Source organism: Diuraphis noxia, unplaced genomic scaffold (assembly GCF_037042655.1).
Source record: "Diuraphis noxia isolate RWA-SAM2 unplaced genomic scaffold, SU_Dnox_SAM2 contig0002, whole genome shotgun sequence".
NCBI lineage: Eukaryota > Metazoa > Arthropoda > Insecta > Hemiptera > Aphididae > Diuraphis > Diuraphis noxia.
The window spans coordinates 10,616,130-10,638,173 of NW_028301712.1; the positions used below are offsets into that span (position 1 = coordinate 10,616,130).

Consider the following 22,044-nt stretch of genomic DNA (forward strand, 5'->3'; position numbering starts at 1 on the left):
TAACCGGACATTGTAAGAACGGCCTTTAGTTAGCAATTGATACTATTTAGTGCCAGGTGTTGATAAAAAAATTAGTTTTAAAAAATCAAGTGATGTTTTCAACATAAACTGTTCAAGGAAGCAATAGATTAGTAGAATACTTCATGAGCTCATAAGCAAAAGAATAATTCACTCATTAAAGTGTTATTGTTATTTTCTTTAAATGAATAACAGAAAATGTGTTTAGCACAGTTGATGATAGCATGTTATAATGTATTAGATAGATCCTTGGTTAGCATTTTATTTAAATTTTAACCCTAATGTCTAAAGGATAGTGGTGTATGCACTATGCAGAGGTAGGGTTCTAGGGTTTTAAACTCCTTTCCCCTGAAATGACTTCCTTCAATGTTTTTTTTAAATTGATTCTTTTTAGGCTTATTATAATAAAATTCAAAAAAATTTCTGGTATTATGGATTTATATATAAACACAACAGAAAGCTATATTATTTGTTAAATAATATGTGTACTGTGTTTGGTTTTTTGAACAAACAACCAGCTGACTCAACATTATCTACTAGAGTAATAATTAGTTTAGTTACTCTATCATGTACTACGTTTATATGATTGTGTTAAAACGGTTTTAAATTTTTAAACTACATAGTGTGAACGTTTTAACTTTTAAAGCGGTTTTAATGCCATAAAATAAATGTAATAAGTTGTAAATTGTTTAAAAATTGTAAACCGTTTTAAAAGTTAAAATACTTGCACTATGTAGTTTAAGAATGTAAAACCGATTTAATTTCAAGCTGTTTTAATGCCATAATATAAACATAGTAATGGTTTACACTTTACTCCATTGACAGTAGACAGTAGACCTACTATTAAAGTATTAAAAGATTTTTGTTATTAGGTCTAAATGGTTTGTTTTGCTTATCACCACACCATATTCAACTATAGAAATTATAATATTTAATATTTATTAAATGTTTGATTAGATATAGTATATTTTTATTGATAATAAATGTTAGCCCCCCCCCTCAGGTCTTTGATATATAGTGAAAAATCCTGTGAACACTACTGTTAAAGGTGCTCAAGTTAATATCCTATCAAAAAAACAACCACCGAGATTATTAATTGGACAAAAAGTTTGAAAATACAAGATATTTTATTAAATTTTCATATGTAATTATATTTTATATAAAATGTAATTAATTGCCTTAAACAATATTAATATAATTGAATATTTGAATACTTTTCCTTGTACTCATTATATAAAATAATGGTAAATTTAATTTATTATTATTTTAGAGTGATTGATGCATATATTGAGTAGTACTTTTAAAAATTTAACTTATTCAAATAGCGACTATTATTAATTATTATTATGGAAAAATTGTTGTTTGTATTGATTACTTTATATAAACTGTGTGTAGTATTTGCCAGTTTATATTTTTTCTTTTATACATTTTGAACTTAATTTGTATTGACCATTATTTTAAATTTCTATATAGATCTATAATATCTGTTAACTGTAGATAAGTAAAGGAATAGGAAGTAATCTAATAATATAACATATTTATATTGTATAAAATAAATATTAATTACATTTTTTTAATGAATATTAATCATAAACCTATATCTATAATCTTTTACCTTTTACCTACTTATTAGCCTACTACTAATATATTATATAGGTATTAAATATTAATGAACATGACATAGAATGTTTTGTTTTTTTCGGACTCTTTGTCTAAATTTTTTTCAAAACGTATTTTTTATCCCCTTTCGTTTGGATTTCAAAGAATTAAACTCAGTCATGAGTCAAAATGCGGCATTAACGTAAACCAAAATGCTAAATAATGTGTTTGGTGTGTTGTGTGTGAATCGTATACATCACAACATAAGGAGCATAATATATTTTAAGAATAAAAAAAATCGGTACTACATTTTGTGGTACTAGCAAAAAATTAACTAATACATTTATCAATTGAATACAAAAAATAGGCGATGCACTGCTGATTTCAGTTTTTTATGTGCTGTTGTACTTTTTTTAGCTATTTAGTAATATCCGTAATATCGTAATTTGTTGTATTATTAATTACAGTAGTAAACATTCAATGTTTTGGTCATTGACTTGTGGTCTGCGATGCTATCAATTATTAGTTATTATCAGTTTTTTCATTTAACATTGATAAGGTTAACGATTTTTTTGTACATATACAAAAACGCGATATGAATTTGGTACGAGGAGTAAGAACACTAAGAACAAAAGTCAATACTTAATCGCTATGAATTCTCATTTATTCAGTCTTCCTATTTTGTACGACAAAATAATTTAAAATTTAATTTTACAAATAGTATAATATTCCCATAAAAGAATAATACATGTAACCAAAAAAAGACTAAACATAGACTGTATATAAAAAAAGTTCATCTAGTCATCATAAATGTAATATTTTTGTTAGGTATTTATTATATTTTAAATCTCGAGAATCCGATGAAAACAATTGCTGACGTAGGTTAGTTGCATTACTGTAAACAATATGGCAAGTAATTACAGTCAAGATGGTCAAATTCCAATCCCACCTCGCAGAACGCGCTCGAGTACTTCAGATAAAGTAATGACAGTCATAGTTAATTTGTCAGGTATGCTTGAGTATTCATTTTTCCATTAGCTAACATGTAACATTTTTTAAGGTTCCCTATGTGGTTGATGTGGTGGCTGAGAGATGTATTGTGCCAGCTATGGAAAGAATGTCACGAAGGGAGCCCAATATGGGAGAAAGTATATCACCTTTAGATCGCTTAAGAAACAGTATGGATAGTTTATTTTTTGTAGTTAGAAACGTGACATCTACCTATATTTTTTTTTTAAATTACAGATGTAGACATGTCAGAAAATGTTGCTAGAATGGCATCACATCTCAAACAGTTGGAGAAAAAAAGAGATGAACTACAAAGACAATGCACAGCCATTGAGACTATGAATAGGCAAAGTGAAGTGAATCGATTAATTGATAAAAATAAAGAACTGAAACAAGACGTTTTTGTATTAAAAAATCTAACTTATAGGTATGGTAAAAATTAACATTTTAACTTAAAAATTGTATACAAATATTAAGAATAAAGTTTTTTTTTAGACTAAATAGAGAACTGGAAAAATGTCAAGATAAACTGCTATCAAAAGATCAATTTCCAGAGTCTGAAGGTTACATGCGAGTACAAGGTATCTTTAAAGTTTTATCAATTTATTATTTATTGCACAATTGCACAATATAATTAAATATTAGTTATTTTAGATATATTTTTTTGCTGAAATCATATGACTTGATAAATACATGTTAAATATTTTTCTAGAAATCTTAAAATTAATTACACTTAGGACAGGGCTGTTATTATAATTTCCAGTTAAATTTAATTTAACTAAAAGTTTAGCTAGCAGATGACTTAGCATTGCGAAGACTTTAGCAGGAAGTTTAAATTAGACCATTATTACAGTTTTTCTGTAAGTGGCACTGTGGCAGTAAGATAATTGTAAGCAGTGCAATGCTCTTCTTTAGTTCATAAGAATCAGCTGTTGTAGGTGCTAATAATTTAACATGATTAACTTTAAAATTTGAATATTATGTGTTTAATTATTTGAATTCAATGATAAATCGATCAATTATTGCATACAAAAAAAGATTCTGTGCAGTAATGACAGTCTCTATTTCTAAGGTTAGATTAGGGATTATTACCTAAGGAAATATTATATTTTATTATTTATTTATATTTTTAGGCAATAATTTTTTTTATAAAACATTTTTTTTTAAATTTTACCTATGAAACAAACAATATCTAACATAAATTAAATTGAAAAAAAAAATTGAAAATTGAAAATGCCTATAGATGGCTTAAAAACAGCTGAACTAATTTAATATTACACATACCTATCATTAATACCTTAATATATATTATATATTTATATGTTTAAAATTGTTATGGCCTAAGATCTCTAGGTACTGTTTTTAATTTTGTAGTTATTATTTTGAAAATTATTAGCAATTTTTTAATCTTTACTTTTACCTATAATAAATAACTGACTGGTAACTAGACACAATTTGCTACCACAAACCACTATTGGCCCCATGTGGAATATTGAAGCATTTTTACTGCTCCTAAAGACGTAAAATATAAAAAAAAAACTTTGTTATTGTAAAATTATTACATTCATCACTCAGCTTAGATCTAATTTTTATATTCCAGTCTGTCTAGATATATATGTTGTACAATTTTTCATTTATTTGAGGTGTATTTATAGGTATTGTATTTAATTATTTTTTTATCTTTAAAAATTTCTAAATGGTTCAGAAAATGTATCTTCTGGTGATTTAATTCTAACATGTGCAATTAATTGCACTGAATACTAATGAAAATTGGGCAATCTTGAACATTTTCATTTTTATTTTAACAGTACCTTGTAAAGAAATTCAAAAAAAAATGAACCACTCATTCCTGCAATAGCATAAGAAACATTTTTTATGATTCTGCTTACCGAAGATACACTTACACTAAACATATCTGCCACTGATATAAGCGTAGTATAAGTAGTATCTGATTCAATGGAGCTAATGCCTTATTCCCAAAAACAAAATATTTCATAGGCATAACTGTATTAGGCTTTCAGGTTATTAGCCATTATTAGGCAGGCATATTCAATACAAACAGTTGGATACAAACAATGAATATTGATAGTATTTATCTGTCAGTAGCTGTTTCCAATTTTTCTGCAAGTAAATTTAACAGGTAATTAACATAATTTTTTGAAAGACCAAATCTATAGATAAATTCGTCATCTGTTAATATATTGAATAATAGTTTTCCCTATCTTTGTACACTTGAGGTTTTTTTCGGCCAATATTATTTACATCATTAATAAATTCAATACAATTATTTATATTATCCATTTTAAGTTAAGTTATTATCAAAAATATAAAATAAATGCACAGTATAATTTATAATTAAAATTATGTTGCAGAAAAAATCTAACTGGTGATACAAAATTATTACAATAAAGAATTAGCAAAGTTCAAAATTATAAATATTAGGTACCTATTATATAGCTACATCTATATCTATATGTAACTCTATGGATTCTTTCCGCTTGTTACATTAACATGCACTTAAACTTCTCACTAAATGAAGTGACTGCTAACTCATATTTAGTTGTTGCATTTTACGTAGAGGAACATTGTAATATAGGCGTTTAAAAAAATGTCTGCTACGTTAGCATAAACCTTAGTAGGACATTGTAATAACGGCCCTTACAGTGTTTACTTAATAGTTTTTAAATAATAACTGTTACAATAAAAAAGCATTTTTAAAATTATCTCATAACATGTATTATTTTCTGTGTTGATACATGGTTAGGCATTAGATAAAAACTAAACCAAGTTGGGCATATTTAAGTGAATATCAACAATATGTTTACAATATGTAAATATTAAAAGATTTCAAATGGTTTTCAAAGATAATGTAGAAGGTTATTTAACTCATATTAATTAGCAATCATTTGAATAATGTTTTGGGGGACTAAAAATAATTCAGGAATCAGAATATTGTGTATTATTATTTTAAAATGTTTGGTAGCAAGTGGTAGTAGTACTTTATGTCCAATCACTTTGATGAATTCAATCAAATAATAGTTATATTTGTAAAATACCAAGTAGACAGGAATATAGGGTACATAATAATAAAAACTTACTTGATAAATGTATTAAAATTTGATATATTTTTTTTAACCAATTGTATTAATGGCTGTAATTAATTTTCTAAAATTAAATAATTATTGAAACTGGAGCCATTTTAGTTTTTTTTTTAGAGATGGTACGAACTATAATATTTAATGTCTAACAGAACTTTTCATTTGAGAATTAATGAGTAAGCAACAAAAGTATATTTTTTGATTGATTTTCTAGCACAGGTAGAAAAAGATTTTTTGAGATACATTTTTGAAAGGTGTGAAGTTTACCATGGGCGTCCCCAGACATTTTTCTAGGGGGGGGGGGGCAAAATTAATTAAAAAAAATTAATGAAATTTTTTTTATACATTTTGTTTATAGTAATAATAATAATAATAATAATAATAATAATTTATTGGCCATACATAATTATATAACAGTAGTTTAAACAATATTGTCGAGTATAATGGCGTATTATTCTCTTCCAGCTATATGTGTCTAAATGGACAACCATTATCCGATTTTAAATCATTTTTAAAATTATATGAAGTAGGTGGTACCCATGGATTACACAAAATATCAAACTTTAAAGCATCGTTAATATTTACATTTGTCAAGTAATGTCCTATATCATTTTTATAATAAGCCACTTCCTTGTCATCAACATTTTCAATGTGGTCAGTAAAACTACCACCTTTATTCAAATCAGTAATATCAACTGTACTTGTGGAATTAGTGTCTATTGTTAAACTTTTTGTTTTATCTAACGGTCCATTAGGACTATCGTCTAATTTAGGTTTCTTAAAAAAGTTCCATATGTCCATAATTAATATTATAAAAAGATTTTACCTTGTTGTGATTTTAATATTTTATTGCTGCTAGAATACGATGACAGTCTTTCGATCGAAAGCTGCGTTGGAAATTATGGGAGTATCCACACGCCGCGTATAATAATAATAATAGGTATATTTTCACGTAAGCAACACAATGTAACAGCAAACGGCTAATAATTTATTGTCATGTGAGCAACCAAAAAATACGATAAGATAAAATAATCTGATTATTATTAATGATAGTTTTCATGGATAGTTGTACGTTGACATATTATAGCAACATAGGTAAACCTATTTTTAGAAGCTAATTTCTTAATAGGAATTTTACCAATTACTGTGGGAATAACATTTTTCCAGGAGGGGGAGCAAGTGCCCCGTCTTGCCCCCCCTTGGGGACACCCACGAAGTTTACCCATCTCTGATTGTATGGTGGAATGGTACTAATAAAATCATTGCATTTTACTCCCTGTAGAGCACATCACTTTCCTCCATTTGGATATTCACATTAATTTTTATTTAATATTTTCATTTTGCTTTTACAGCAAAATGTTGTTGCTACCTATTTATTATGAAAAAAATAAAAATATTTTTATGTTTTATTTAGATCCCAAAAATATAAGCTGGCGCAGGGAAGATATTAATGCAGTATCGCCGTTATTAGAAGCATACCAAACATCTTTAGAAGAAAAAGATGTTACTATTGAAAGCTACAAAAACGAACTTGCTCGATTTTCTTCTAGAAGTAGAGAAATTGCTGCTGAAAATGAAAGTCTTTATCAACAGCTTGAAGAAGCAAATGAAAAAGTACTAGTTTAATTAATGAATATAATCATTTTTATTTTAACTTGATCATCTTTAAAGATCGAAGTTACGTATGGAGAATGGAAATCAGTGGAGTCCGAAGTAGCAATGCTAAAAGAACATAATGAGTTATTGGTCAGGCAAGCCAAATTACATCAAGCAAAGTTACAAGATTTACTTCGTTCATACCAATCAAGAGGTAAACTTGGATTTAATGTATTCATTTTTAAATTTTATACATCAAACTTTATAAGTTTTGCTCAAGTAACTTTTTTAAATTAAAACTAATAAAAAGGGAGGTTAAGTGACCTAACTAATTTAAGTCTGTATACCACTGTAAATAACATGGGTGACTTCAAGTATGCGGAGAGAGGATTCTGGACCAAACACTGTTTTTGTAGTTACATTGTAATTTTTAATTATATTTCCATCATAAATCTCAAAATGCTTGTATGAGCACCTACTGGGGTTGGGCCCATCAGTTTTTAACTTAGCCCCTATCTTCTGCCCATAGGTCTAATATATCTGTGTACCAAATTTTGTAGCAATCGGTCCAGCCATTTAAAAATACATTAAGGACAAACAGACTGACATAAATCCATTGATTTATGTATGCTACGGTGAATGATGTTAACGCGGTAAATGTTGTAAATGTAGACATTCCTTGTTTATTGACGTCAATCCCCGGTTTAGTTGGAGAATGATGTTCAATACATTCATGTCGGTTTTGAATGCTCAGTGATAAGTGTATAGGTATGTGACAAAGCATTGCTAGTTAAAAATATCATGGCGATAGATTAGCAAAAACCCAACTAGCAATAACGCTGATAACTAGGGCTCGGATTTCAATGCATTTGCATCTTTTTTTTGAGATATCTTACGCGATGCTTTCCAAACTACAAATATGTTTCAAGTACTTCGCAATCTAACCACAATAATTTTTTGGGGCATTTTTAGCGGATTTCATCATTTTTAGGGCATTTTTTGACGGTTATAATGCATTTTTTAATTTTTTAGTACATTTTTGACCTATTTGTCGTATTATGACTAAAAAAAATTGACCTCATTGAAATATAAGTACTACATAGTAATATAGTACTACGTAATAAAAATTATTTTCATTTTGAACTATTTTAACTAATTTAACATCAGGTTTTCCGGTTTTTACAACCTTTATGTCACACCATCCAATTAGCCGATATTATTGCACACAACTAAACTTTTATCGGATTATTTTCTTATCGAGCGATAATATTATATCGGTGGTGTGCGTTTAATAAATAATGCATTTTTTGAAACGTCATTTTTTGATATTTTTAGGGCATTTTTTAGAGTTTTTAGGTCATAAATGCATTTTTTGAAAGGGCATTTTTTTGATATTTTTAGGGCATTTAAATCCTAGCCCTACTGATAACCAATAATAATGTGAAATGGTCTCTTAGTCTATTAGTAATTTAGTATCTACTCGTATATTCTAGTGAGTTGTATATGCGACAAGCGCGTATTTTATAGTTATTTGTTATAATTTGTTCTTAATTAAATTATATTTTTTATATTTATATTATTTTATTTAATTATAATATTAAAGTATGGAGAACCAAAATAAAATTATTGACAGTAAAAAGAGAGGTGACGATATATTTTATTTTAATTCTGAAGAATACAACAAGATTCAAAAAGTAAAAGATTTGAAAATTGGAACACAAAAAAACATGGTTATAAATATTAGAATTATGCATAAATATGATATTGTAACAATTGGTGGAAAAGAAAAATTAATTAAACTTATAGTTGAAAATGACTCTAACGTTTTATATTACGCCACAGTAGATAAGTTCAAGTTGTTTGAAGTAATTCACATGGCACAATTGGCAGTAGGCTATGGTGGTAGAAATAAGATGATGGCTATGTTAAAAACAAAATATTGTTATGTGACAACGGAGACAGTTATGGCATATTTAGGCTTATGTAGCTATTGTCAAGTATAACAATCAAATCCAAAAAGAGGACTTGTAACAAAACCAATTCTACATTCCGCATTCAATACAAGATTTATCATCATTTACCACCAGCTTTAGTAAATTACGTCAATGACCGGGGAAAGATGTAAATTTGAGTTTAAAATGTGTTTTTTTACAACATTTGCCTACATAATCGAATCACTTACCAATTTTCGACATTCACCATAACATAATATTAATGATAATATTTTATTTTTGAATTTTCAAACTGTGAAACTCATAACGACTGTAGCACAACAACAAATAGATATTTTTGAATATGGTTTTCAGTAATCTGCTGTAAATTTTTCTGAGTTATTGATTTATATTTTATATGTAAATATTTTAGTGATGAAATCTCAAATTGTTATGTTGATTTTTTTAAATAATTACAAGTTTCGGGAGACAGGACAACAAAATGTTCATTGAAGAGATAAATAAATTTACAATCAAATGCATTTAATACTGTTTAATTAATTACAAAAAAAAATATATATAATAATATGAGCTTTCTAGTTAACAAATTATTATGATAAAAGTAAAGAATAAAGTATAAAGTAAGTCTTTTAAAATCTAAAATATATTTATAAATAATATAGGTACATATACTATGTACCTACTACATATTATTTAATTTCTAATTATAAAATAATTCTTACAAGGTTACTTAAAATTTTTCTGTGGTTTTTTGCCTTTGGACTTTGAACTGTTATTAGTATCATGTGCTACAGTTGATCTTTTTTTTGGAACTGGCAACAGCACTTTTATATGTTCAATTATTGATTTATAAACATTATTTAATGAATCTAGTTTATTAAACAGTTTACTTGATACAAATAATTCTGGATTACAATTTTCCATTTGTACACATAAGTTATATAAAAATGATCCTTTATAAAAATGTTCAATGCGACACTGATCAAATGGGAAATCCAGTAACGAGTTGAGAATCATAAAAAAATAAACACAGCTTTGAAATTGTGCAAATGAATGAATAATTTTATAATATAAACGCTTGTTATTATAATATTGACCAATTTGAAAATAATTTGATAACAAACTCATTGCATTTATACAATCTTCTTTATTCACTTTAGTGATATTTTCTTCTATAACACTTTTGCCATTATTAACTTCAGTTTTTTTATTTTTCGGATCAATTTCAATTTTTTTTATGATATTAAGTGTTATTGCACATACAATTAAGGCGTGCATGTGACTGGATTTAATATTATTGGTGTGAACTGCCCAGTAAATTAAAATTAAAACAAATAATTCCCAATCTTTGGGAATACCATCAAGTTTTTTTATTTTAACTAAATTTAAAATTATATTTTTGCGATATACTAATTCACTCTTATTTATATCAGCTAATGGTATATATGGGTTAGTTATCCAAGGTTTTATTTTGTATTGGCCTATATTAAGTCCATTTTTTCTTCCTATAGTGAGGATTGGATCACTTTTTCCAAACAATAATCCAATTATTCTTTCCATAATTTTGAATGAAATTTCGTAATAAGGGAGTTTTTCATAATCTTCAATTTGTACTTTAAAAAATATTTTTTTTAATGTTACTATTGTCATAACTTCTGCATTTACAGTGCCCCTACGATAGTTGATTTCTAACCAAGGAGGTAGTATACTCTTTTCGTTTGATTTTAAGTGTTTTAATCGATCTTGATATGAACTCAATTTTTTGTATTGAAGAATGAATGATAAGTATTTGCTATTCATATTTTTATAGTCTTTTATGATATTGTTTATTTGATTTTTTATATAATCACTGTTTCGAGATATGTTATAAGTCATGTTTAATACTGCAGATTTTACATCATGCTGTTTTCTTAGCCATTCTGTGATTCGTTTAAGTTTCAATCCACAGTTAAAACATCCTGGGTTTATTCTTAACAGAGAAGAAAACGTATCTTGCTTTATATAATCATTACCTAATAAGGCAGCCACTAAAGGTAAATAGTCAACATTCAATCCACTAAATTCATTCAGTAATTTTTCAACTTTATATACCTGACAATTTATTTCTTTAACATTATAATCTAGATTAAGAATAATCTTGTCCAATGGTATATAAGGTACCGTATTTATGTAAAAATCTGAGTCCCGACTTATAACAGGACAATCTAATAACTTAGCCAATGCTACGATTTCTGCATCAGCTTCAAAATCGCAATTAATATGTGGTATATCCATGTCATTCAGAATGTCAAAAATTACATCACTACCAAACATTGGCATACATTCAGAAGACTTGACAGATTGTCCATATGATTGTATTCTTTGGCTCATGCGACTCATGATTGTTTCCATTTTTCGTTGTTCATATGCTCCATCAAATACAAAAATTGGAATAACATTACATCTCATAAACAATTTAATAAAATCTGTATAGACCTTTGCTAACACGTCATATTCTCCACCAAATGCACTTGTTTGATTTTCATATAACCTGTATAGGAAATTTGTTAAAGCATAACCATCTATTATTACTAGAGTGTCTTTGAGTTGTAGATTTTCAAAATATTGAGTTGAATTACGATTTATAAATGACGTTAAACCAGGAATACCCATGATAACAAAATATGAGGATTTATTACAATTCAGTAAACACTAAACATTAAAATGAACTAGGTGGTTAAGAACAAACTACTGTATAAGCGTAAACAATAATTTATATGAAGAACAACTACCGAATTAAGGAACGGCGAACACAATTACATGGCACCAAGCTATTACAATCTTAAATCTTGCTCGATGCTCGATTGCACGGTCGAATTAAAACGAGTGGAACAACAGAATGATGCCTTGACGAATGACGGAACGATAAATATTGACATTATTATTTTTTATTTCATATTTATCATTTTATTTACTTATCTAATAAGTGATAACGGTTACCCAGAATTTCGGTTATAACATCATATCAGAATAATAAAATTACGCTACATTCAATAATCTATGGTAGTCATTATTTTCACGTCCGACGTGAAAGTATTTGTTTTCACGTCCTGCTCTGTGATTGGTCGTAATATTGATAAGGAAACCCGCGTAATTTTGAATTATTGATTTTATTTAATTAATAAAATAATTACGTAACCAGGGGGAGGGGTCCATGGGGATCGGACCCCCCCCCCCCCCCCCCCCCCCCGAAATTTTTAAATAGATCACCACAATTTAAAAGATACTTTACCATCTATATCACCAAGAGTTCCTAAAAGAGGTCGACCAAAAGGTAACATTACCTTTCTATATTTTTAATATAGGTACATATTTTAACTATTATTAAATGTAGGTAAAGACAAAACTGTGATTGGTGTACCTAAGAAAAGAAAACTCAAGACAAACTTACTTCCTTTTGAAAAACTTCCAGCAGATATAAGGCAGTATGAAATATTATGTTGGTTTGTACATGGCAGTATTGCTAAATCTGCTGTATATCAAAATAAAATAATAGATGAAGAAGATGTTGAAACTGTACCTGAAAAGGTTTCAAATGCAGTTTTAGATAAGGCAATAGCAATCAATGTAATAAAGCGTTACTTATCTGAAGAAAGTTGGCTTGCTATCCAACAAGTAATTCAAATGAAAAAAAATAACTACTTGGGTCTGTCTCTTATGCTCAAATGATGCTACAACAAAATCAATTTGTTGTAATCGCTGTTTAGAGTGGTTTCACTTTATTTGTGTTAATGTAAACCCTAATTTAAAAAAAATATGGTTTTGCAAATTTTGCAAAACAAAACAAATTTAATCAAGTTTTATACTGTACATTTAGACCATGAATTTTAAACTATTTTATTGATTTATTTACTTACTTTAATTTTATTATACACTGACGACTGACTTGAATTATTAAAATTAATCTGTATTCTGTATGACTATTATAATTTAAATTTTAAATATTTCTTATCAATATTACGACCAATCACAGGACAAGACGTGAAAACAAATAATTTCACGTCGGACGTGAAAATAACCACTACGATAATTTATACCACCAAAGCCGATACGGTGGTGCCCCGATAGGTTCCGAAAAAATGTAAGCAAATCTTTTAGACCATAATATTATCGTATTTTTATGTTTCGACAAAAATGTATTTTTATTCAAAATATTGTACTGTTTATTTAAAATAATATTTTTATTTTACTTAAATTTCAATGTGAACAATTCATGTGAGGTCTTTTACTTGATTTTCAAGCATATATAAGTATTATACTCAGTATTATAACTACTTAGTCTTCCAAGTAATTTTCGTTTTTTTTTTTTTGGTGTTGGGGGGTTCGACTCCCCCCCGGTAATATTTAGTAGTTAATAAATTTATTATTATATTTATTAGTTTTTTTTTTTGGGGGGGGGGGAGGCTAGAGCCACCACTGATAGTTCAACGGATAATGGTCTGTAGGGTTTGGTCAGCGTAGACAAATTCCCTACTATAACGCAATAGTGGGAATAAGTTTGTGCAGTCAGAAAAAATCATTAAAAAAAACCCTGAAAAATACATCATATTTTGTTCTAAGTATAGAAATAATATTTATAACTTGTTGTGAATTTGTGACTTATATAAGGTTATTCTTAAATCTTATGTTTTATATTTTAGTTACTGAATTGAATGGTGAACGAGACCATCTAGCCGAGAAATATGAAAATGCCCGTATAGAGCTTCTTCATTTGCAAAGTCGTGTGTCTTCATTAGCTGGAGATTTGAATCGCATGAAAACCGAAGATGATAATAAAATTCCAATTGCTGTGCATACGTCTGCTGTCAACGAATGTCGGAGGTATATATAATTATTATTTTTTTATTCTTGTACCTACGTCAAAAATATTATATAAAATAATTCATGTACTATCTACTATAGTTATTAGTTACCTACTACACCGGTTAGCATATAAAGCAACATTTAATGGTTTTTGTATGAATGTTATACAAGATTTTAAACTATTATATATTATTATGTAGAAGTTCTTAACACTTTTGTAGACTTTTCGAAGAACTCAAGTGTCGGTACGACGATGAACGTGATACGTTGATGCGAAGGTTGATAACTTTCGAAGAGGAAAGACCTACGCTCGACATCAGGATCGTTACTCTTACCACTGAATTAAATCAACAGCGGTCTATCAACAAAGCTTTGGATTTACAGTGCTCGTAAGATGCAATTTATAATATTATGTGTTGATTTTTAATATACAATTTAATATATTTAGGGGGGACTAGGTGGCCGAGTGGTCTACCGCGTCGGCTGTGGCTCAGCCGGACCGGGTTCGATCCTCGACCATCGGGTGGCATTTTTCTCCGGGCAAGTCACGGTGTCCCGAGAACAAGTGCCGCCATCCCCCACTCCGGGGCATGGCAGAAACCCACGGGTGTCCCAATAGAAATTCTGCCAAAAACTCTCACCCTCGTGTAAAACCAACCTACAGTTCCATAAGAACCTACAGTACTACCCCCTTCCCAATGGCCTTAGTTGCCGCGGGATAAAAAAAAAATATATATTTAAATCATAACGATTCAACAACCCAATTCGATGATGATGCGTTATAGTTTAGGCGTATGTTGTATGTATAATTTAGTCAAAACGATATAGGTTAAACGTATATAGGTTTAATATAAAATCATAATAAATAAACATGATATTCGTGAGTGTCCAAAACGGATGACGTCTACACGGTGTAAGAGTTTAACAATGTTTTTTATAGGTATGTCTATATAAAAGTATAAATTATGATAATTTAATATTAAAGTATGTGTGATGTAAACGTATGAATAAGTTGTTTAAAAAAAAACAAAGAATAAGAACATGATATTGCAGACTGCTGAAGAAACTACGTCTTATAGGTACGCAGAACGCGCCATTTTCGACAGACAGTATCATACTCTAGGTATAAAATATACACGCCGCTGGGGGTCATCCGACATTCGGCTATCGAAGTGGTTACGCTCATAGGCGCTTCCAGGAATTTTGGCAGGGGAGTGAATAGTATACTTTGATTTCTAAACAATGTTTAAATTATTTTAGTTAAATACGTAGAAATATTTTTTCAAATTATTTGACGATACAAAGTTATTTTTGTTTTTTCGTCAAGTACAAAGTTTTTAATAGATAATTATGCAAAAAAAAATCTTTCAATACCATAAAATGTTTTTTTTAAAGACAGGGGGTGCAATCAGTGGCGTGCGCAGGGGGGGGATGATGGGGGATATATCCCCCCATGGGCTTTTTTTTAGACTTCTAACGACTATTATATATAGAATATTAAATAACAAATATTGAAAATAATACATTTTTATTTATGACATCCCCCCCCCCCCATACCAAATTCCTGCGCACGCCACTGGGTGCAATTGCACCCCCTTGTATCCCCCTCGCGGCGCCCTTGGTTACGCTTTATGAACATAAACTGCATGACATTATTATTTTCATAAAAATGAAAAATTGTTTAATGTTGTTATTGGTGGTTAAATTATTTTTTAATATATTGATCGGAAACGCAATTATGATTAACCAAGGCTTTAGCCAGAAGTGATTTTTTTTATGTTTATTTTTTTTTTTGAGGGGTGGTATATATAGGATAATTTTAAAATGTAATTTGCTAATTTTGAAAAGGATCTGTACCCTGCTCCCTTTACCTGAGGATAAGACTTACGGTCTTGTGCTTAACCATTTTTTCACGTATTGTTTCAAGTAGTAGAATGTAAGTATATATTTTTTATATATTATTATTCGTATTATAATATATACGCTGATGATACGTAAGGATTCGAAGGGATTTTTCGTTTATTTTATGTTATTTGAATTTTAGATTCTGAACGAAGTGATGAATGTATCGATTTTACAATGATGTGTGTTTTTTTTTTCAAGCATTTAAATTTTAATTTTGACAATATACGTAAAAATCACGATGTAAAAGTGAAGATCCTTGGTGCATTATAGAGGTCAAAAGTAAACATTTTCCAACAGTTTTCAAAAAAATCGAGAAAAACAAAAAAAAAAATTACAGAAAAACGGGAATTTTTATGCAAAATCCGTTTTCTACCAAATCGATTTTTTTATATGGTTGTAATTCAAAAACTAATCACTGTAAATACTTGAAATTTTCACCAAATGTTTATGTTAGTATTATCTATATACAGTATATATTTTTGACTTTTTTTGAGTTATTTATAGACAGCTGAAATTTTCAATTTTTCAGAAAATTTTTTTTTTGTAGTGTCGATAAAATTTGTATAATATATAGTCACATTTTTTTTACAAGCATTTAAATTTAAATTTTGACAACATACGTAAAAATCACGGAAATTCGCAAATTATTTTAAGCTAGAAATTCATAAAAAATTTTCTTTTTAAATCTAAGATTTGAAATTTTTAATAATCTATATAATATATCCTAGACAGATAAACCGTCTCCGTTCAGAATCGTTTTTCGTATATACAATGATACCTATCATTATATTCAAATTTAACCTACCCTAGTCAGAGGTCCACCCCACCCCCTAATGTACAGCAGAGCGATACACACTTACCCTTTTTTTTTAAGTTTTGGTATTTTATCACGGGATGTTTGTAAATTATGGCCATTGTGTATTTTGATACATAGATTCCGTTTATGACATACGTATGACGTATATAATAGGTGTTTCGTGTTTAGCATATTGCAACATGTATTACATATTATATCATAGTACCTATGAATAGGCATTTTGTTTATGGTTTGCAGGCAGTTAAAAGCGAAATGTGACGCGTTGGAGAAACACCTGTTTGATTGTGAATCGGAGAAAAACACCAACAAGAAACAGTTGGCCGACGCCATGGTGTTTCTGCGAGAAACCATCAACGAACAGGAGGCACTGTTGCGCCGTGCGGCTGGTGACAGCAGGAATGACGCTTCGGCCGCTATGTTGAGTGCTTCCATAAGCGCCCGGGTTAAAGCCCTCACCGAACACCTGAAGGTATATATTGTTATGTGCCTCAACGGTATTATATTTACCGGTCAACGTCGAAGGGATATCGCTTGATTGATGTACAATATTTAATGTAATAAATAATAATATAGTATAATACCAATAATGGATATCTAGGTAAATTTTCGAACCGATTCAAAGCGTGTCTGGTGCACTTAGTGTAATAATGTTAATTAACATATTATGTACCGTTTATAGTACATTAAGTCTTTTCAATCGTATTTTGCGATTCGAACGCGACTCCGGGCAGTATTTCATATTTTTACCATATATTATACTGTACATTTTGAAAAATTTAACTAAAGATTATTAGTGTAGGCTAATGGGGCAGAAATGTTTGTATGTATACTAAATAATAATGTTTTATGCCATACAATTTATGTTATAAATAATAAATATAGCACAAAAGGCCATTTTTCCATTTTCAACCACTTATATGTGTGCAATGGAGTTCTCCAACTATGAACTCGTATAAACAAAAACAAAATACCACACCAGACTTGGTACTTTGTGGGGTTAAAAGTAAAAAATTTCCAGTAGTTTTCAAAAGTGTCAGGAAAAACCTTAAAAAAGTAACGAAAAAACGGTAATTTTCACACATAATCAGTTTTCACCAAATTGATTTTTTTATTTTGCTGTAACTCAAAAACGAATCATTGTAAACACTTGAAAATTTCACCAAATATTTATATTAGCTTTATATATTTACGATTAAATTTTGAGTTGAAAAAAAATCAAAAATTGTTTGTCACAATTTTTGTTTATAAGCATTTAAAGTTCAAATATTTACGAAATATTTCAAAATCGCGAAAATTTGCACGGAATTATGAGGCTGAAAATTCATAAAATTGTTGCGATTTATACCTAAGGTTAAAAAACCCAACACAAGGTTATCCATAACTTTTTCTTCAAATAACTGTAAAAAAAAAACTTCAGAGTTATTATAGAAAACATTTTTTGAGCGTATAAAAATGTATTATAATTTAAATATAGTTAATATTATAATAATATATCCTATAAACTGATAAATCATCTCGGTTCAGAATCGTTTTTCGTATACAATGATACATGTCGTTGCATTCAAATTTTCAACACATGCATTATAATGACCTAGCTATACTCTCTATCTCTACTATACTGCAGCAGAGCGATACCCACTTGCCCACTGTTTTTTGTTTTTATTTTAAAATATTTTTTGAATTAAATGCAGTATAGCCAGTATAGGTACACATTATTTATATATGAAACGTTGATGGTTGTTTACTTTTATAACTACTACAGATCACGTATTTTGACAATTATAATGCAATTAAACAAAGAGTTTAATGTGAAAATTAAAAGCTTTTTTTGTCTGCCCCTTAATGGCTCTTCATTTTAGACCAGCTTTGCACACCCGATTTTACGCCATTTGCGAGCATTGTATTGTTTGTGTTACAGTGCGTCGAACAAGGTGCGCATCAGGAAGTTAACCGTTTAAGCGGTCGTCTGTACGAACAGTCTGTCGAGCTGGAACGAATGAAGAAAACTTACGAGAACGAAATCAACGCATTGAACAACGCTCTTCTCCAGAAACAAAGCGTTATAGACTCGATGGACGCGAACCTGGAGAGATAGCAATGGTGCCCATGCGCCGCTTTTTCTTCGTCGTGGTGCCGTAGTCTTAGTCAGTACATATTGAGAAGGGTATGAATAGAGGTTATAATAATATTGGAACAGCCAAATAATAACTAAAATAATATCTATATACTCGTATAGCTTTATAAAAAGACTTTTAATCAAAAAAAAAACAAAAAAAACAAAAAAAATGTAACTTAACCTCAAAGAATTAAAGTGTGTTCGTATGAAATATGTATTTTAAGTATAATATGTTACGATATGTATTATTATTACTATAACTATTATTATTATCATTTTAAAATTTTCGTTATGTAGTTGTAGGATTTTCAGAAAATACTTCACGAGATATCGGATACGATAACAATTTGGTTATACTATTGGTATTTATTATTATATGTACAACATATCTATACGATAATTAAAAGTATTTACATTAATAAAAATAAAAATAAAAATAGTAAATATAACTCATCATTAGATAACATTTTTTAATTAAATTTTACGGGGTTATTTGACTAGGAAGAATGATGATGTCATATCGACGTATCATATTATGACGTATAATGTATACAGAGCGTATCACAGAGATCTGACAATTTTACAGATAACTAATACATTTGAATATTTTGTCAACTCCCCGAAGTACACTCGGCGTATCATGCTAGCTAGTCGTCCGGGAGATGATAATGTCTAACGGTGTGGTATTAAAATAATATGCGCACCGAATGACCTAAAAAGAAAACTCGGCACTGGTAACGATTGACTCATGAATTATTCTTATGATCGATTAGACACAATATCGATAGTTTCATGGCAAAAGGGTCTAAGCTATAAGCGACACTTGGCCCCAAGTGAAATGACTTGTACAATTATTGGATAAAGAAAAATTTCATAAAATACACGTACGAAAATAGCTACTACCATTATTTAAGAAGCGATTTAAATCCATACTTGCGTGCTATAAGTAGCACTTTATGTTTGCTCAAAAAGTTGGTCTAAACGAAAATAATATGTAGGGAACAAACGAAAAGTATAATTTTTTTTGAAGGCCAGGCTATTGACGCTATTGTAAAGTTATGCGGGATATATGTCAGGGATGCAAAGCAATAGTCGCGTGCATATACTAACATGGCTTGGAAATTAAAAAGTTGACACCCATGTTGCTCTTTATTGCGATTCATGCTGTGCACGTAATGAAAACCTTGAAGCGTTAAAAAAAAAAAATAGGACATAAGCACCAAAATCATCAAACTGATTCATTCAAATCTCAAATTTCTGTATATGCGCGTAAATAATAATCAAAAATGTATGTTATAAAATAAATCCGAAATTTCTGGTAAAAGACTGATAAAAAAAAGTATATTTAAATCACAACATGTTTTGTAATTGTTTTAAAGACTAAAAAATGCATCACTATTTTACCCTTTGCCGTAATATAACAAAAAATTTAATATGACGAATGCGATTACGTGGACCAGCTGTTACCTATAATGGTAGATATTGAAAAGTCGTATTAAAGGTCATAATAATCACAACATAATATTTCCATGTTAACCGCATGAAAATTATAATAGCTGTGCTCACACACCGCTCGCGAAACCGGAAAATCAAAAATATTTTTAATTGCACCAGCTGGTGATGGTGCACCACCGCCGAACTTGTTAGGTAAGTAATTAATTATCTATTTGAGTTTTTTCTTTTTTTTGATCGGCGGCATATTATTTTATATTATTGATTATATGCGTTATTGTTATCATCATCATCATCATCATTATATTATCATATTTTATTATTATATAATCAATATTATTATTATTATTGCTATTAATATTATATTATTATTATTATTTAGATTATTATTTTTATTATTATTATTATTATTATTATGATTATTGTTGTTGTCGTTTTCGTCGTCAAACACTGAATATCGCTGTCCACTACGATTTCGTCTTGATCCTGGTCAACGTGCCGCCCGCCACCGACCTGTTCGCCGACGACATGGACCGGCCGATCTGCCGGGACGTGGAACGGTCGTCCTTGATGAGCTTGCCCGTGCGACTGGTGGTCCGGATGATTACCTCGTCCAGCAGCGACGACTCTTCGCCCGAACTGGCCCGATTCGGCGGCCGGTTCTTAGTCCGCGCCGTCGACGTGGGCCTGTCCGCGCGCGCCGCAACTGACTCTTCCGGGTCGCTCTTGGTCGCCTTCACTGGCCCGTGTCTGGTCGACGATGGCGCCCTGGGCGGCCGGCCGCGCTCGTCATAGTCCACAGTCCGGCCCTCGCCGAGCCGTGGGGCCCACGGCGCCAGGACGGACACCGACCGGGACAGCGTGCGCTTCTGAGCACCGTTACCGCCGAACGCGTCGTTGCGCGACGATAGTTCCTCGCGGCTCGCCGCCCGCCTGCTCTTTGCTCCGAACACGGATTGGTGCAGCTGTCGCGATTCCGGTATTTCTCCTACTGCACGTCATCACCGTCCGTTCAAAACACACAAACATAACAATATTATAGTTATAGGTACATACGATATTGACGTTATGAGAGGACGTCACACCCGAAAATTGTGTTTACGTATCTGTCTTACACATCATGCACCACATGGCAAATTTGCGTTCAGCACTTCCAACTTGTGATGTTTCAATAAATATTAGAGAGAATAGAGTTGAACGGTTAAGTTATGAGAAATTTTAAAATTTTATATTTTACACCAGGGATTCTCAAACTATGGTACGCGTACCCCTTGAGGGTAGGTACTCGAATTTTCCGTAAAGGGTACGAGTCTGGGTAACAAACTATTGAATGAATTAAAAATGTATTCAAGTCTTTAAATTTTGTTATTTTAGTTTAGTATGACTAAGAGCAATATGGCGTCAAAAAATGTATTGGCAAAAAGGGGTACAGTGTTCATAAAAGTTTGAGAATCCCTATTTTACATACTCATAATTTGCTTCAAAATTAAAATATCGAAAAAACAGTAAATGAGAGAAAATATTTTTTTCTTTAAGTTTGATACGTAATCCAGCGGTTAACTCGCTGCAATTGTTAAAAATATTATTACTTTCTATACGCAACACTATAGAACTGCTGAATACAAATTTGTTTTGTATTGT

At 30.0% G+C, this 22,044-nt stretch overlaps 3 protein-coding genes across 4 annotated transcripts in view; 1 reads left to right on the plus strand and 2 right to left on the minus strand.

Annotated features, from left to right (window-relative positions):
• The first annotated feature begins 2,195 nt into the window (after positions 1-2,195).
• Positions 2,196-19,162, plus strand: Cep89 (Centrosomal protein 89kDa). Its single transcript, XM_089220869.1, has 10 exons — positions 2,196-2,598; positions 2,678-2,795; positions 2,863-3,052; positions 3,121-3,206; positions 7,138-7,337; positions 7,395-7,533; positions 13,951-14,131; positions 14,335-14,502; positions 17,073-17,304; positions 18,754-19,162. Exons 1-10 carry the CDS (start codon positions 2,524-2,526, stop codon positions 18,928-18,930), a joined length of 1,566 nt encoding a protein of 521 aa, XP_089076995.1. The 5' UTR covers positions 2,196-2,523; the 3' UTR covers positions 18,931-19,162.
• ast (single-strand DNA endonuclease protein asteroid) lies at positions 9,777-12,200 on the minus strand. Its single transcript, XM_015524096.2, has one exon. The coding sequence runs from the start codon at positions 11,921-11,923 to the stop codon at positions 9,998-10,000; it is 1,926 nt and encodes a 641-aa protein (XP_015379582.2). The 5' UTR covers positions 11,924-12,200; the 3' UTR covers positions 9,777-9,997.
• The window catches only part of LOC107173534 (bloated), a 45,986-nt gene continuing 43,010 nt past the window's right edge, over positions 19,069-22,044 (minus strand). For both annotated transcript variants that reach the window (XM_089220868.1, XM_015524112.2), the window contains exon 7: positions 19,069-21,394. In XM_089220868.1, the coding sequence (XP_089076994.1) occupies positions 20,871-21,394 (524 nt within the window). In that variant the 3' untranslated portion in view covers positions 19,069-20,870. The remainder of the gene's footprint in view (positions 21,395-22,044) is intronic.